Raw genomic sequence first — 16110 nt, 5'->3', positions numbered from 1 at the left:
AGCTTCAACTTCTAGCCATTGGCTTGTATTATGCCTTTCTCTGCTAAATTGAAGAGTCCATTACTAAGTATTTGTTCCCCATGTAAATACTTAAGACTAATCAAGTCACCTCTTAACCTTCTATTTATTACGCTAAATAGAGTGAGCTCTTTGAATCAATCACTATAAGGAGTGTTTTCTAATCCTTTAATCAGTCTCGTGGCTCTTCTCTGAACCCTTTCAAATTTATCAACATCCTTCTTTAATTGTGGGCACCAGGACTGGTCACAGCATTTCAGTAGTAGTTGCACCAGTTCACAATGTGTAAAATGGATATAATAATACCACCTCCCAGTTTAACTTCACATTTAAGATACTGTGGTGAGGGCATTGTAGAAAAATCCATGAGGCAATTAATTATTCTGCATTCAGTGCAGAGTTTGGATGGTGTGCACTCAATAATGCCTGGGGCCCCATATTGAGCAATAAGGATAAAAAGAAATATTGACTAGCTACCCATTCAGTGAATACAGGCGTGCACTGATTGAAGCAGGGGTTGTATGGAGAAAGTATGTGATCATGTAATTAAAGACTGTATCATAATGCATATGCACAAGGGGGCAGAATTAAGGTTGCACAGGTAACCTTGTGTCATAAATATAAAGGGAAGGGTAACCACCTGTCTGTATACAGTGCTATAAAATCCCACCTGGCCAGAGGCAAAATCCTTTCACCTGTAAAGAGTTAAGAAGCTACAGTAACCCCGCTGGCACCTGACCCAAAATGGCCAATGAGAGGACAAGCTTCTTTCAAATCTGGAGTGGGGGAGAACAAAGGGTTTGGTCTATCTGTGTGATGCTTTTACCTGGAACAGATTAGGAATGTAAGCCTTACAACTCCTGTAAAGTTAGTAAGTAATCTAGCTAGAAAATTCATTCGATTTTCTTTTATTTAATGGCTTCTAAAATAAGCTGTGCTGGAGGGAATGTATATTCCTGTGTTTGTGTCTTTTTGGTAACTTAAGGTTTTGCCTAGATGGATTCTCTATGTTTTGAATCTAATTACCCTGTAAGATATTTGCCATCCTGATTTTACAGAGGTGATTCTTTTACCTTTTCTTGAATTAAAATTCTTCTTTAAGAACCTGATTAATTTTTCATTGTTCTTAAGATCCAAGAGTTTGGGTCTGTGTTCACCTGTACCAATTGGTAAGGATTATTATCAAGCCTTCCCCAGGAAAGGAGGTGTAGGGTTTTGGGGGGAATATTTTGGGGGAAGATGTCTCCAAGTGGTCTCTTTCCCTGTTCTTTGTTTAAAACGCTTGGTGATGGCAGCATCCTGTTCAAAGACAAGTTTGTACCTTGGGGAAGTTTTTAACCTAAGCTGGTAAGAATAAGCTTAGGGGGTCTTTCATGCATGTCCCCACATCTCTACCCTAGAGTTCAGAGTGGGGAAGGAACCGTGACACCTTAATTCTGGTATTTCCTAACTTTTGAGTGCTTGACTTGTTCTTTTAACATGTTTTTTCTGGTAGGTAATAAATAATTATAGTATAGCATGTGTGTGTGCATGTACAGTAGATGTGCAACATTGATGTGTATTTATCGGTGTATTGAGGGGCTATTCCACATGAACAGTAGAGGAAATAAAAGCTATTATTAATTCAGCCATTACTCTGCTAGTCCATTAGTAGACAATGCAGTAACGTAATTTCTAATTGACGGCATGTTATAGCAAGCATCATTTCTAGTCAGTATTCTCAGCATTAGCTACTGGTGAAAGTATTCTAAGAAGTGGGGAGAATTTTTTTAAAATGACTTCATCTCTGGATTGTAAACAATTATATACATGAAAGAAAATCCTGAGTGAATTCTGAAGGAAAGGTATTACACAGAAACATATGATATACTCAATCTGAGATGACAAATGTCTTCTTACTATCAGCTCATTTGATCACTCAAACGGCAATTAAAAAAATAGAACAAGTACACTTGGAATATTGTCTGTGTGTCAAAAATGCACCTTCATGCTTGAAAATTATAAAAAATTACAATCGATCTTTACAACTGTTGTGTTCATCTTTATTGATCAGTCACGAGAAAGATAAATTGCAGCCCAAATAAGATTATAGTAAATGTTAGCATCGTAGGGGACTATAAGTTGATAGAGGGCTATTCATCATTTCAAATAGTGACCTGTCCACGCTCACACTATAGTCAGTGTACTGTCTAATCACATACCTATTGATTTTATCTACATCCAAGAAACCTGGCTGCAACTGTCATTGGGCAGACAAGATTGCTTAAATGTAAAGGGGTCACTGGTGTGAAGACTATTCCGTTTTCATTTTCTTACTGATTTATTAAAAAATACGCTACCTCCAGTCATGTGCATGAAACCTCAGTTCCCATACAAATGAATTATTAGGTCTGGATCACAGAAGCAGGAGTGCAGTAGACCACCATGCCCTCTGTGATCGGTTTATGTGCTTTTGGCTGTGGTATGTGTTATACAATTTGTTATAATTTGTGGTGATGTTTTGACTTGAAATTTAATTTCACCCTTCTTCTGAGCTCAGTAGTCTTTTCTTTGATTTCTGAAGAGCTCAAGTTAGTTTGTAATTTATTAGGAAAACCTTTAGAAGACACAGTGGCTCAGAGTATGAAATGTCTATCTTTTTAGCTTTCCAGAAAGAGTTGCTCTTTTAGTACTAAGTGAAATAAGTTTGTGGTTTCAGATCAGTCTCCAATACAGTAACCCGCTTTGTGGCTTTTCTTTTAACATCATTTGGCACAGATAACACTTGCTCAGGAAAGCTCTTGTGACCCACTGATCATGAAGACCAAATCCGCTTTTGCATTCACAAAAGGATGATCCCTCAAGATCAAGGCTAAGGCCTTTACAGTGCATTTTTGTAAACTGTTCTTGTTACAGTCTGTCCCAATTAAATAGTAGTGTCTTTCCCAAAAAAGAAAATCTAGAATGATAGTTTCCATGGACTGTGTTGTGGCCATCTAAATAGATTAAACGTTTTATGGATGCCGTAGTAAATAACCTTGAATTGTAACACTGTGTAAACAATTAAACTCGAGTTTTAAAAGTGTATATGTAAAAAATGGAATATGTGATAGTATGGTGTGGAATAAAGATTTCATTGGCATGATTTTTGTGATGCTACATTACTCAAGAGTGTCAATGCCCTAAATCAGGTCTAGCAAATGCCAACAAACCCATTATACCACACCACATCAAGTACTCTGTATATGACCCACATGTTACAGAAAAACTAGTTTAGAGAAGTTTTGAACAGTTTTATATGACTGACTTTCATTTTTTATTCTTCCTACTATGAAGCCAGGTGTCTCAGCTGATCTACCCTAAGTCCAACTGTGCTGACATGGAGTTCAGATGAGCTCAGATCAAGCCATAAAAACCTCTTTAAAATAACAAAAAAGTACATTATCTAGATATAAAATGTCACAACTTGTTAGTCAATTGTCTTAGAATATTGTACATCCCACTGTGACGCTCCAACGTTTTCGGGTCTAGAAAAGTTTTTACTGCCCATGGGTTGAATCTTGCCTGTCTTGCATTTTGAAAGTGGGTGATTGGTGGAGTCACGGGGAGAGGCATTCCAGAATTTAGGGAAGATGGAAATACATTTCTAGAGAGACAAGATGGGTGAGGTAATTGTGACACTCTGTACCCCAAAGCAACACACTGACACCCCCATATTTACCATGGTGATGTAATTGACATGTTTTGTACAAAGTATGCCTTGTAAGGTATCATTCTAAAATCCTTGATCTGTTGATCATTGGATTACATGTGCTGTCATTGTATATGAAGTTATGAATATTGACTATGTACCAGTATTTCAAATGTGAGTGACACCCACAAGGTAGTTTACATCCAGTCTAGCCAGCACATTGTGAATGGACCATTCAAATTGATGTCCGATTAAGTAACACCCAAAGGAGCAGAATTTTTGTTTTCTCACCCTGCTCCCAACTCCCTGGAAGTCCAGTCTGCTCCTAAAAGTGCTGCACAGCAACATCCTTAGTCTTTTATCATTCTGATAAAAAGGGCAAATGCCTGGATCTGTTGGGAAGAAAGGTCTTCCTATCATCCAGCCTCCAGTTCAGGATAGCCAGTTACCAGGACTAACGGTTACATTCAATTTCCTGAACTACACCAAGTTTGCAGAGTTTACTGACAGCCTTCCGCAGCAGGACAGTGCTAGTTTCCAAGGTCTGATAGATGTACATCAAGGTCCAGGAGATTTGAGCAGTCTGGAGAGTGTGTGGGTCCTTTCTTCCATTCATCCACACTCACCATGTCTTGACCAGTACTCGAGGGTTATCTGTGATCTGAGCTAAGATACTGTTCGTGGTCTGGAATCTGTCCTTCAAGACGGGCCTGATGAAATCCAGGGGTTGTGTGGGACACAGAATGGAATTTTTGGCACTTATGCTGATTCCCAGTGAGGAGAGGTGTAGCAACATAGAAGTTGATGAGTAGTCTTCCCGGCGGGACTTGCCAACAAGGAGCCAATTGTCGAGGCAGGGAAAGACAATGAGACCACGATGTCGGACATGAGCTGCTACTGGCAAGAATATCTTAGTAAAGACTCTGGCTGCGGTTGCTATTCCAAAAGGGAATAAACCACCCCCATGAGCAACATAAATTATACTGACATAAGCACCAGGAGATCTTCTGCTGCCAACATAGCTGCCACCGCTAATTAGGGGTGGATTAATTATGTTGATGGGAGAGCTCTCTCCCATTGGCTTATAGCAGTTACACTAGATATCTAACAGCGACTCAGCTACATTGGTGCAGCTATGCTGCTATAAGCTCATCCGATCATCCCCTTTTGGCCTAGACAGTTTTGGTTTCTCAACCTCCTACACGTCTTCCCAACCATCAACCATCCTCCCAGTGTTTCCTGAGCCAGTGGAATGGCAAGATCAAATACCCCTGAGTACGCTCTGTGTACGCTCCACCTCTGGGCTTGATATTTGGATGGGCATCATCTTAGAATGTTCATGTTCCACAGCCATGAAAGTCATCCTTTCTAGTAGTAGAAAGGACTCTACTAGAAGATGTTACCTAGATAAGTGGAAGCGCTTCTCTTCTTGGGCATGTCAAAAGGGCATTCTCCCAGAAACTGCAGATATTCCTCTCTTCTTGGACTATATCCTCTCTTTGAAGACATCAGACTCATCCATCAGCTCCTTGCAAGTCAACTTGGTGGCAATCAGTGCATGATATACACCTTTACCAATAGATTCTGGAAGACCTAATCAGAATCTTTCCATCTATTCAGAAGCCTACTCTCCAGTGTGACTTAAACATTGTTCTCTCAGTACTCACAAGGCCCCCCCATTGAATTTTTAGCCTCTTGCTCCATGTCTCTCCTTTCCATGAAGGTCACTTCCCTTGTAGCCGTCAGCTCACCTAGAAGGATTGGTGAGCTTGTAGCAATGTTGGCAGAGCCTCCTTTATACTGTGTTCCATAAGGAAAAGTTTTATTTGCATCTGTACCCTAAATTCATTCCTAAAGTAGTTTCCGAATTTCACCTTAACCAGTAGATTTACTTATTGTGTTCTTCCCAAAACCGCACGCTTCCACAGAGGAATTAAGTCTCCACTCCCTTATGTTTGGCAGGACTTGGCCTTTTACCTGCAAAGAACAAAACCAATCAGGAAATCTCAGAGACTATTCATCACTACAGTAGAAAGAATCCGGGGGCATGCCATTTCCAGCCAGAAAGCCTCCAAATGGATCTCTGGCTGCATTCTATTCTATCAGCTATTGAACCTTCCCCTGGGGTAAGAGCTTATTCTACCAGAGCACAAGCAACAACTGTAGCATCGCTTCAGAAGATACTCCTCCTTGGCATGTGTAAAGCAGCCACATGGAGCTCTATTCATGTCTTTGCAAGACATTATGCTCTGGTGCAGGACTTCTCTGCTGATGCTTCCTTTGGGATGGCAGTCCTCCACTCAGCTCTACCATCTTCACACTCTCATCCTACATCCTAGGTAGTGCATGTCAGTCACCCACAGGGGAATACAATAGGGACCATCGCTCAAAGAAAAAGGGGAGGTTTGAGATGTGTGGTCCCTATCTGTATTCCACTATCCACCCTCGTTCCCCTCTGTTTCAGATCCTATCTGATTTGCGGTAGAGAAGAAACTGGAGAGTCGGTCGGTCCACTCTGCCCTTTATCCGCTTGATCACAGGCAAGAGGTGAACTAGGGCTCATGTGCCAACCAACAGGCCCTACTTTTAAATTCTTTGAGTCTGGGCACATGGTGTGCATGCATAACCCACAGTGGAATATAGCTAAGGATCAAACATCTCAAAGAACCAAAAGTTACAGGTCAGCAACCACCCCATATCACTTGTTGGTGAAAGGGGAAAACTATCTAAAAAAGACAGCTTTATTTTAAAAAGATAAAATAGCAGCTGTTGAAAGTTACTCAAAGTTTGGACTATTAGAATAAGTTAGAAAGAGATGAACTAGTGAGCAAAGAGCCAGTTGGACAGTCAGAGGATGAATGGTTAATTTACAATATAACTGCAATTTATGACATGAATATCACCTCCACATGAAGTCTGAGTGTACGCCAGTGTAAATACATACACACACAACAATAAGGATTCCATTTATGGCTTATCCAATCATGTAAAAATTATGAATCCCTCAATGATGGCAACAGCCTCCTGATTTATGTTCCAGTCATCCTCCTCCTTCCAATTCTTCCTTAAAACCAATTTTTCATGCAGCCTTCCTACTATACAAAGAACTAGCCACTGGTTCAGAATTTTTTGACTAAAAGCTTTTTCATCAGAAAATGCAGATTTGTTGAAACTGAAACTTTTTGGAGGAAAAAGTCAGTTTCTACTAATTTTTTAACATGAAAAAATTGAGGAAGTTGCTAAATTGTTAATACGTTTTGTTTCAACATTTTCTAAATGAAAATTTCCAGTTTTACAACTTGAAAGAGGCTTTTGTTTAGAAATTTAAACTACCGTAAAGTCAAAACTGAAATGAGACATTTTGACCTGAACTAAATTTTTTTGGATTTTTGATTTGTGACCGTTTTTGAAATTTTGACTTGTCATCCCGAGTCAGGATGGAAACATTTTTCTATATAGAATATTTTCTCTGGATAAGAAAACTTTCCATTTTAGCTCTGCAGTGAACTGCTCACCGATAATGCTTCTGCTTCGTCTTGTACTTTAACAGTTATCCCACCTTTTGTTTGTCAGGATTATACTGTAAGACGTTCAGTGCAGGGATCTGGGTTCTTTATACGTTCTGTAGAGTGCCAGGAATGTTTTCACCACTGTAAATATTTGCTAGGTCATAACGTTTTCACTTTCTCCTCTCTTTTCAGAGTGCACAGTTCTACAAAGTAACCACGGAGCAATACCAACAAGCTGTCAAAGAAGTGGAAGCTAGGTTCAAGTAAGACTCCCCCAGTTACTTTTGAGTATTTGAATATGATGAAGTTGTATTCATATTAAAATAGGCAAAAATTTCTCCACCTGACCTAGCAGCCTGTGCTTGGAAGGTGGCAAATGAAATATATTTTTGCAGGGCGGGTTATTGAAATGAAAGAATTTTGGGGAAAGCTGTTACCAACCCATATTGTATTATGTACTTTGATTCCATAGAAATTGACAGCACAGTTAGTAATATATTAATTTATTTACACCTGATTCTATTTAAGAAATGCTTTGAAAAACTGTACTCCTTAAACATGCATCTTTGTTAATGTAATTCCAGAACTTGGGTGTCAACCTTGCATTTCAGTAGTAGTCATCCTATTCTTGTTTAGCATAAAAGGTATTTAAATCAGTGATTTAACTTTGCCTGTAATAGCGAAGGTCAGGTTGAATTATTATTAGACCTGAGGATGGTTAAATGAAGATGCAGTAATTGATGGACCAAAGAGACTCTGACCCTTAGCTTTGGACTTTCAGTTTCTGCCAATTCTTCCATTAAGCAGAAAGTGCCATTCATCATTTTTGTATGAGTATGAAAATAACCTTTTACAACCCTTTACTCTCACCATCTACCAATAGATACTGTAGACAAAAATTATGGAATTGTGGCCATATTTTGGGTGGAGGTATGGAAGCCTATGTAGAGCTCTGATACCCTGCCCCCGACTACATCTGTTTTATAGTAGCTTAATAAAATGATAAAAGTCTTAAAAAACCCTTAATATAAAATTACTACATGTTTCAGTGGTTGGATCGGTTTGCCATTTCATTGTGTATTCACTTACATATTATTTGAGAATCTCTTTTTAGTTTAGTGTTATGTTAATTTAGTGCTGGTTAAAGGTACCAGGCTTGCAGCCTTATGGACTGAACATTTCTGACCACCGAACAAGTATTGATTGAACTACACAATGACACTGTGTGCTTCAACCTTGATCTGGAGGGACTGCAAGTAGGAGTGAGAAGATGGTTTGGTTGCTATTGCTCATTCAGTTGGTCCCTCCCTCCCTTTCCATCTATGGGGCTAATTAATTTTATCAACTCCATTGAATTAGAAACATTTAATTAGCACCCTCCTTCCTTTCTTTAATTAAAAAAAATATATTTTTCTTAGTGTATGCGCAACATGGCACATGACCAGGATTCATCACCGAATTTGGTCCACTGGCTGGATCATTAGCTTTTCTGGCCCAGGCCATGTACTGATGGAGAGCGCAACATGAATGCTGATCCATGTTACTAGATATGACAATAAGGAAATAGTTGGTAGGTGGTAGTAGCTATTGTGACTTATGTCCAGTGACTTCGTTTGCAGAGTTGGGAGGCGTGCCGTGTTCCAGCCCCCAACTATTTCCAAAATCAGTCAAGTACTGCCTGGCTCTTCCAGGTATTTACTGGCCTGGCCTAAACAGCAGGGTTCTAGGTGTAGTACCTAACATCACACAACATAAAATCATCTGGGAAGTTTAAAAACCAGCTGTGAAAAGCATTCCATTCAGTCCTCCTTTAACCAGAAAAATACTTGTGCAAAGGGGATATGGGGAATGGGATTGTGAAATCCTCAGACATGTTGAGACTTCCTTCTTCTGATTGTCAACAGAGACATGAACGACCATTGAAGGAAAATAATTTCAGGGAAGTCTGGCCTGCATGTGCAAGTAAGGAAGCATAACAGGTGAACTGATGTATCTAGGATTGAAAAAATTGGGTTTGTTTAGTCTGGAGCAGAGTAGACTGAGAGGGGACATGGTAACAGTTTTCAAGTACATAAAAGGTTGTTAAAAGGAGGAGGGAGAATTGTTCTTCTTAACCTCTGAGGATAGGACAAGAAGCAATGGGCTTAAATGGCAGCAAGGGAGGTTTAGGTTGGACATTAGGAAAAACTTCCTAACTGTCAGGGTGGTTAAGCACTGGAATAAATTGCCTAGGGAGGTTGTGGAATCTCAATCATTGGAGATTTTTAAGAGCAGGTTAGACAAACACCTGTCAGGAATGGTCTAGATCAGGGGTCTCAAACTCAAATGACCACGAGGGCCACATGAGGACTAGTACATTGGCCCGAGGACCGCACCACTTCCCACCCCCACCCTGCGCTGCCCTGGCCCTGCACCCATTCCACCCCTTCCGTGAGGCCCTGTGAGGGGGCTCAAGGCAGGGGGTTGGGCTGGAGGAGGGGTGTGTCGGGGCTCAGGGCATGGGGTCAGGGTGCAGGAGGGATGTGGCGGGGCTCAGAGCAGGGGGTTGGGGTGGGGCATGGGGTCAGGATGCAGGATGTGGCAGGGGGTTGGGCATGCAGGAGAGATGTGGGGTGCGGCAGGGGGGCTCAGGGCAGGGTGTTGGGGTGCAGGAGGAGTGTGGGGTGCAGCAGGGGGCTCAGGGCAGGGGTCGGGGTACAGCGGGGGCTCAGGGTAGCAGGTCGGGGGAAGGAGGGATGTGGGGTGCGGCGGGGGCTCAGGGCAGGGGGTTGGGGTGCAGGAGGGGTGTGGCAGGGGGCTCAGGGCAGGGGATTGGGGTGCAGGAGGGATGTGGCAGGGCGCTCAGGGCATGGAGTCAGGGTGCTGGGTGTGGCAGGGGGTTGGGGTGCAGGAGGGATGTGGGGTGCAGCAGGGGGCTCAGGACGGGGTCGGGGTGCAGGAGGAGTGTGGCGGGGGGCTCAGGGCAGGGGGTTGGGGTGCAGGAGAGGTTCCGGGGGTGGGTCTGGGGTGGTGGGCCTAGGCTTTGGCCCCAGAAAATCTAAGCCAGCCCTGGTGACCCCATTAAAATGACTTGGGGGTCCCGACTCACAGTTTGAGAACCACTTATACCATCCTAAGCTGTAGTGTGTATGCAAGCTAAGATGCCAACGTTTGTTGGGGTAGCCTGATTGGTGGTTCCAGATATGGTTCATTGCTGTATAGAGACAGAAAAGACTAGAAGAAAAGGTATTTGGAAGTACACTTATAAATTCAGATATGTTTCATAATTAGCAAAAATAGTGAGGGACACTTGGGATGCAAATGGATTTTATTACCCCATATTTCATATTTTCCTTCATGTAAAAGTCTCTTTTTAAAACTATGAATTTCCACGCTCTTGTGGGGTTAAGCTAAATGAATGCTATTCTAACACTGTCTTTGGTATGGGGTTTGATACATAAATTATGAATGATTTAGTGAAACCTAAAGATGATGCTCTTTTGGTATCACCAGCCGCTTCTTGTGTCAGTGTAATTGAATGTGAGGATAGAGGACAGGGTTTCAAGCAATAATGTTTAAAGAGCTTGTTTAATTGGCTGTAAAAGAAGAATTAAATAAGGTTGAATTGCTAAATTTATAATTCTGTTAAATGTGTAAACCAATGTGCTGCATGTTAGTACGATTTCAAGTTGAAAGTGTGAGATTAATAGCACTAATTGTGGTATTGTTACAAAGCTGCTCCACTAATCATTTTAAACACGTCTCGAATTTAGGAAGTTTCATCCAGATAGCTTAGAATTCTGTTTCAACTTTTAAAATAAAATGTATTTCAAGAGTTTGGAATAACTATCTATCCATCTTTCTTGCATTTTCCTTACCTTCCTCCCTTTAGTCCTTGAAATTATGTCATTTATGGCTTCAGTGGGCTTTATGGATAATTCACCCATTAAAGGGAGAAGACTAAATACCCTATATAGACTTGTATCAGAGAACTCATAGATCCTCTGTACTTTGTCTGCACTATTTATTGATACCTGCTTATTATCTACTTCAGTGCTGCATGAATTAGTGTGATATTCCAAATGTGCATGATAAATGTTTTATCTCTTTAAGGTCCTGATTCACATTTATCAAATTCTAAATCATCAAATGGTTTATCTCTCTAAGACACTAATTCACATTGATCAAATTCTAAATGATCAGGTTCAGTCAGTTCCTGCAGTACACAAATTACATTAAAACAACATTACTAGAGCATGCTGCCTTTTCTAATGTAGGAGTTATGTTACCAGCAGTTACATTATAACCAGAATTATTATATTATGAAGATGTCTCATAATTAGAAGTATACACAAGAAGAAAAGAATGCAATATTACAGGATGAGCAGGGCTTTGGGTGAGGATTTGGGCTTTTACTGACTAATTAAATTTTGAATCTGTATGGGTTTTTCCTTTAATTTGGAGGGCTGGTAGCAGGAAATTTGGCAGCTGTAGTGGTGACATTTTATTCCCCTATGGTCTTCAGAGCCAAGTAACATCTTGATTATTCAGTTAGGGATAAAATAATTGTAGAGGCCAAATTCTACCTAAAATAAATATTATTCCCTTCACCTCTGTGGGTTTTTTACTTCATTTGGTGGATTTCAGCTTTAACAGCTTGCATTAGTGCATTTTTACAAACTGTATGGTTGCCCCTCACCGGTTCCATTTCTGCCCACACCACAAAACTACCTTGCTAGTACTGCTGCTGTTTTGGAGAGAATTTTTCCATAGTCGTTGGGGGACTTTGCCAGGAAATGCAAGCTGTGAGGCAGTGATGAAATCCAGATGCCCTCTGGGAATTAAGTCACGTTGTTGTGGACTGTCTAGGTGGTATTGCTGCAGAGCAAAACAAAGGTAAGCCTCTTTCCAGGAACAAAGAATGTCACTTCAGTGCTCCAAAACTCCCAATGCCTTTGAGGGAGCTAAATTCTGGGCCTCCTGCTTTGTAACACTGTTTTTCTGTCTCTGTTATAGAGTGCCAAACACTCTGACATCTAGACACCAGTATAAAATTAAAGTACACTAATAGTTTTTAGCCATAGATGTGTGTACATTGCACAATTTTTTCAGTGGCATATAGAGAGCATAACCTCATAGCCCCCTAGCACAGATCTAAATAACATTGTCTCAGACAAGTAGAGTAAAGGCATACCTGAAGGGGGTGGGTATGTCTGAGAGTCCATTCCCTACACTTACTTTCTCTCTCTATTTGCCTAAGCAGTGCCTCCCTGTCTACGCTGCTATTTTTAACAGTGTCCCTCTGCCTCCCTGCTTCTGGAACCTTTTCCTGTCTCATGAAAAGACTCCCCAAGCGGGGAACAGCGCTTGCAGGGGGGAGGTGGCAAGGAAAGGCTTGGGCAGCTCCCCACTGTGGAGCCTCTCTTCATCTCAGGGAATTACTTCCGCAATGGGGAAAGGCTTGGGCAGCTTTCCATTGCTGGAGCAGGGAAAGACTCCAGCTGCTGGGGGCACAGCAGGGAAACGCTCCACCAACTCCCTGCTGTTAAAGCCTTCCCCTGCTTCAAGGAAAGACTTTGAGGGGGGAAAAGGGTGTGTTGCTTTCACTGCAGCATGTAAAGCTATACATACACTATATGCTGCCCCCAGTGGTGTGTAGAGTAGACGTGGCCATAGAGGCCTCTATGTACCACTCAGTTTGGCCTACTGATGGATGTTACTGGTGGATTTTGTTTGTTTTTCTTCTCTCACTATGAGGTTGCCTGTATGTTGTTGAGCCCTACAATTGTGGGGATTGCCTCTGTGAAGAGGTGGCTCTTGTGATTGATCTAACTTTATGCTAGAGGGAATGCACAATGCTGTTAGTAAGACCTCTCAGCTTATTCTGATCTCTTTTCGCAGTGAGTTCACTGTAGTGGCTAGTTTAGGACCTTCCTCTAAATATGCTTTCTGTGTGGGAGCTGATAGTTTCACTTGATCCTAGATAACTTCCACAGCTCTGATGGAGACATGATATATATGATAGCCAGGCATCTGCCTGTTCAGGGCCTTGAAGGTTAGAACTTTGGATCCAGAATTGGATGGGCGAACCAGAGGACATGGCAGAGGATAATAATGAGGTATTCCTCCAACTGGCAACTAGTGTGCTGTGAAATTTAATTTATTCATGTTTGTAAAGCACTTTCAGGTCCCTGTCTGGAAGGTGAATTTAGGAGCACAGATTGCTTTTGATCATTTATGGTCAATTGTACATACATCAGGAAGGAGATGTGCTCAATTTATTGAATCATCTTTACTTAACTTGTTGACCTAAAGAAAGTACTACAGTAAAAGTTTAGGAAGAGGTTATTGTCAACGTGTCCTTTGTCTAAATGAACAAGGAAGAAAACGGACCTTGAAATATTATTGCCCAATCCTAAAGCAATGGTGTTAACTTTCTGTACTTTAAAAGTGCAGTGCAGAGAGAAAGGATAGTCTTGTGGTTGAAGCACTGGACGGGGTCTGAGGAGATCTGGGTTTAGTTCCCTGCTCTATCACCAGTGTAATCTTGGGTGAGTCACTTAATCATCCTGTGCCTGAGAGAGTCTGAAAAATGGGTTTTGCAAGGGTTTTATGAAGATGAATTCAGTAGTCTTCTTGATGAACTTATAGACTCCATAGATGGGGAGCTCATCTAAATACCTAGATAGCTTGCACTGTTGCCTGTGTATAGACACATTTTATGGATAAATAGCTTCCATATTCCAGGCTTTCACCCTTCATGAGCATTAATTTACTTTTAAAATAATATGTAGTATTTACTGAATCCCAGCAAAAATACCACATAGTGTCTTTGAATAACTGAAAACTGAAAAATATTTGGAAACAGTAGGCCAGATTCTGCAGCCCTTCACTGAGCTGAACTCCCCCTGACTTCTTTGGAAGCCCTGCTTGGCAGAGGTCATTGGAATCTTTAAAAAAAAAAAAAAAATTGAGGTAACTAGCTTCCTCTTATAAAGGTAGCACGGAACTTATTAGTGCTGTATTAGCACTCAGTCATTTTATTTTTACTTAACCCTGGTAAAATATTAGACAATACTATTCTTAAAACCCGACACGTGTAAGTGCCATGCAAATATTAAGTAATCCTCACAGTACGTCTAAGGGTAAATTGTAGCATGCACATTTTACATTACTTTTACATGATATTTAATTTTCCAACACTGAGGCACAGAGGTTGGACTCAGTTCAGGTTATTCAATAAGTCAGTGGCAAAGTTTACTCCTGAGGGAATTCTGTGTCACTGCGCAAGCACAGAATTAATGTCCCCCTCAGATTTTATTCTTTCTCTGCAGAAAAACTGATTCATGCACCCTCCCAAACAGTGGTCGGGGGGCAGAGGGAGGAACACATGTCTGGTTCGGGCATCGAGAGCAGCTGGGGGAGATGTAAATCACTGCATTGGGAGGCAGGGCTGGGGACACCACAGCCGGTTGGTCCTACCCTGTGCTGGGCTCCATCTGCTAGTCCCAGCTGAGTTGGGTGGGGACAGGACTTCCTCTTCCCCTGCCTGGGCTGCTCCCAGGGCCTGGGCTGCTCCCAGGGCCAGGTCAGACCCATCCCCTGGAACCTCCCTCAGCTGCAGGAAGGTCTGCACCCCCACCACCACCCACTTCCTACTCTACTGCTCCCCAGCCATGGGGGGAGGTCACTGTATGAGGAGTTGTCCCCCAATCTGCCCAACCCCCATGCATCCAGACCCACACACACCCAGACCCCCTCCCCCCGCTGAGCCCTACCCCTGCATTTGGACCCCCATCTCCACACCCAGACCAACCCCGCCGAGTCTCCTGCACCTGGACCTCCGCTGCACTGAGTCCCAACCAGCTGCACCCAGAGCCCCACCTGACCAAGCCCCGCTTCCCCAGCACCCGAACCCCTGCTGCTGAGCATCCTGCACCTAGACTCCCCTGCCGAGCCCCATCTCCCCCACACCCAGACCACCCCTGCTGAGTCTACCACCTTCACCTGGACCACCCTGCAGAACTCCCCAATGAGCCCCTATGCATCCAGATTCCCCCCTGCCCCCAGACCCCCTACTGAGCCACCAACACCCAGATTGCCCCACACAGAACCCCTCTCACCCCACACCTGGATCTCCCTACAGTAAGCCCCTGCACGCTTGTATCCTGCTGGGTTGAGCCTACCTGCCCTACACCTGGATCACGGGGGCAGGGCTGGGCGTGTATGCATGCAAGACTCTGTCCTTCGCTGTGGAGCCATATGGATGTGCTAATATGCCTGCTAAGGAATCTATTTGCCAAAAAACAGTTCCTGAATCTTTTTTTGTTGTCTGTATTGTTACAGACATACTTGCTGACAAGTATTTTGTAATAAATTACCAAAATATTTGAAAATGGTCTGATTATATTATGTTACTTTGACAAATAAAATATGCATAATTTGTAATGTTTTGGTGCATAATTCCCTCAGGACTAAAAGTTGCAATTAAATTCTGGATTTCAATGTTCTGAAAATAATTCCATACTGAAATCATGTTCAACCCTAGTGGGAACCTTAGGGGGGTACATGGCACGATTTATAGCACAACCTACACATCATGAATGAGGGACTCTTGTTGTTTGGATAATAAGTTATACCAGAGGGAATGCACAGTGTTGTTGTTGTTTGCATTATTGTAGTGCTTAAGAGCCCTAGTCATGGACTGGATCCCATTTTGTCAGGCATTGTACAAACACAGAACAAAAAGACAGTCACTGCTGCAAAGAGCTTGCAATTTAAGTAAAAGCCAAGAGACAGCAGATGGATGCTGACTGATGGCAGTTATGCAACAGGGCCGGCCTGACCATATAGGCAAACTAGGCGGTCACCATGGGCGCCAGGCTTTAAGGGGTGCCAAATTAGTCGGAAGTTAATTTTTTATACAGAATAATT

At 42.2% G+C, this 16110-nt stretch overlaps 1 protein-coding gene across 4 annotated transcripts in view; it reads left to right on the top strand.

Annotated features, from left to right (window-relative positions):
* The window catches only part of CHCHD3 (coiled-coil-helix-coiled-coil-helix domain containing 3), a 273302-nt gene that overhangs the window by 215689 nt on the left and 41503 nt on the right, over positions 1-16110 (top strand). For all 4 annotated transcript variants that reach the window (XM_038397769.2, XM_043499167.1, XM_043499163.1 and 1 more), the window contains one exon: positions 7390-7460. In XM_038397769.2, the coding sequence (XP_038253697.1) occupies positions 7390-7460 (71 nt within the window). The remainder of the gene's footprint in view (positions 1-7389; positions 7461-16110) is intronic.

The sequence above is a fragment of the Dermochelys coriacea genome, chromosome 1 (assembly GCF_009764565.3).
Source record: "Dermochelys coriacea isolate rDerCor1 chromosome 1, rDerCor1.pri.v4, whole genome shotgun sequence".
NCBI lineage: Eukaryota > Metazoa > Chordata > Testudines > Dermochelyidae > Dermochelys > Dermochelys coriacea.
The sequence above is the reverse complement of the archived record's forward strand: the minus strand, read 5'-3'. Positions and strand labels throughout refer to the sequence as shown.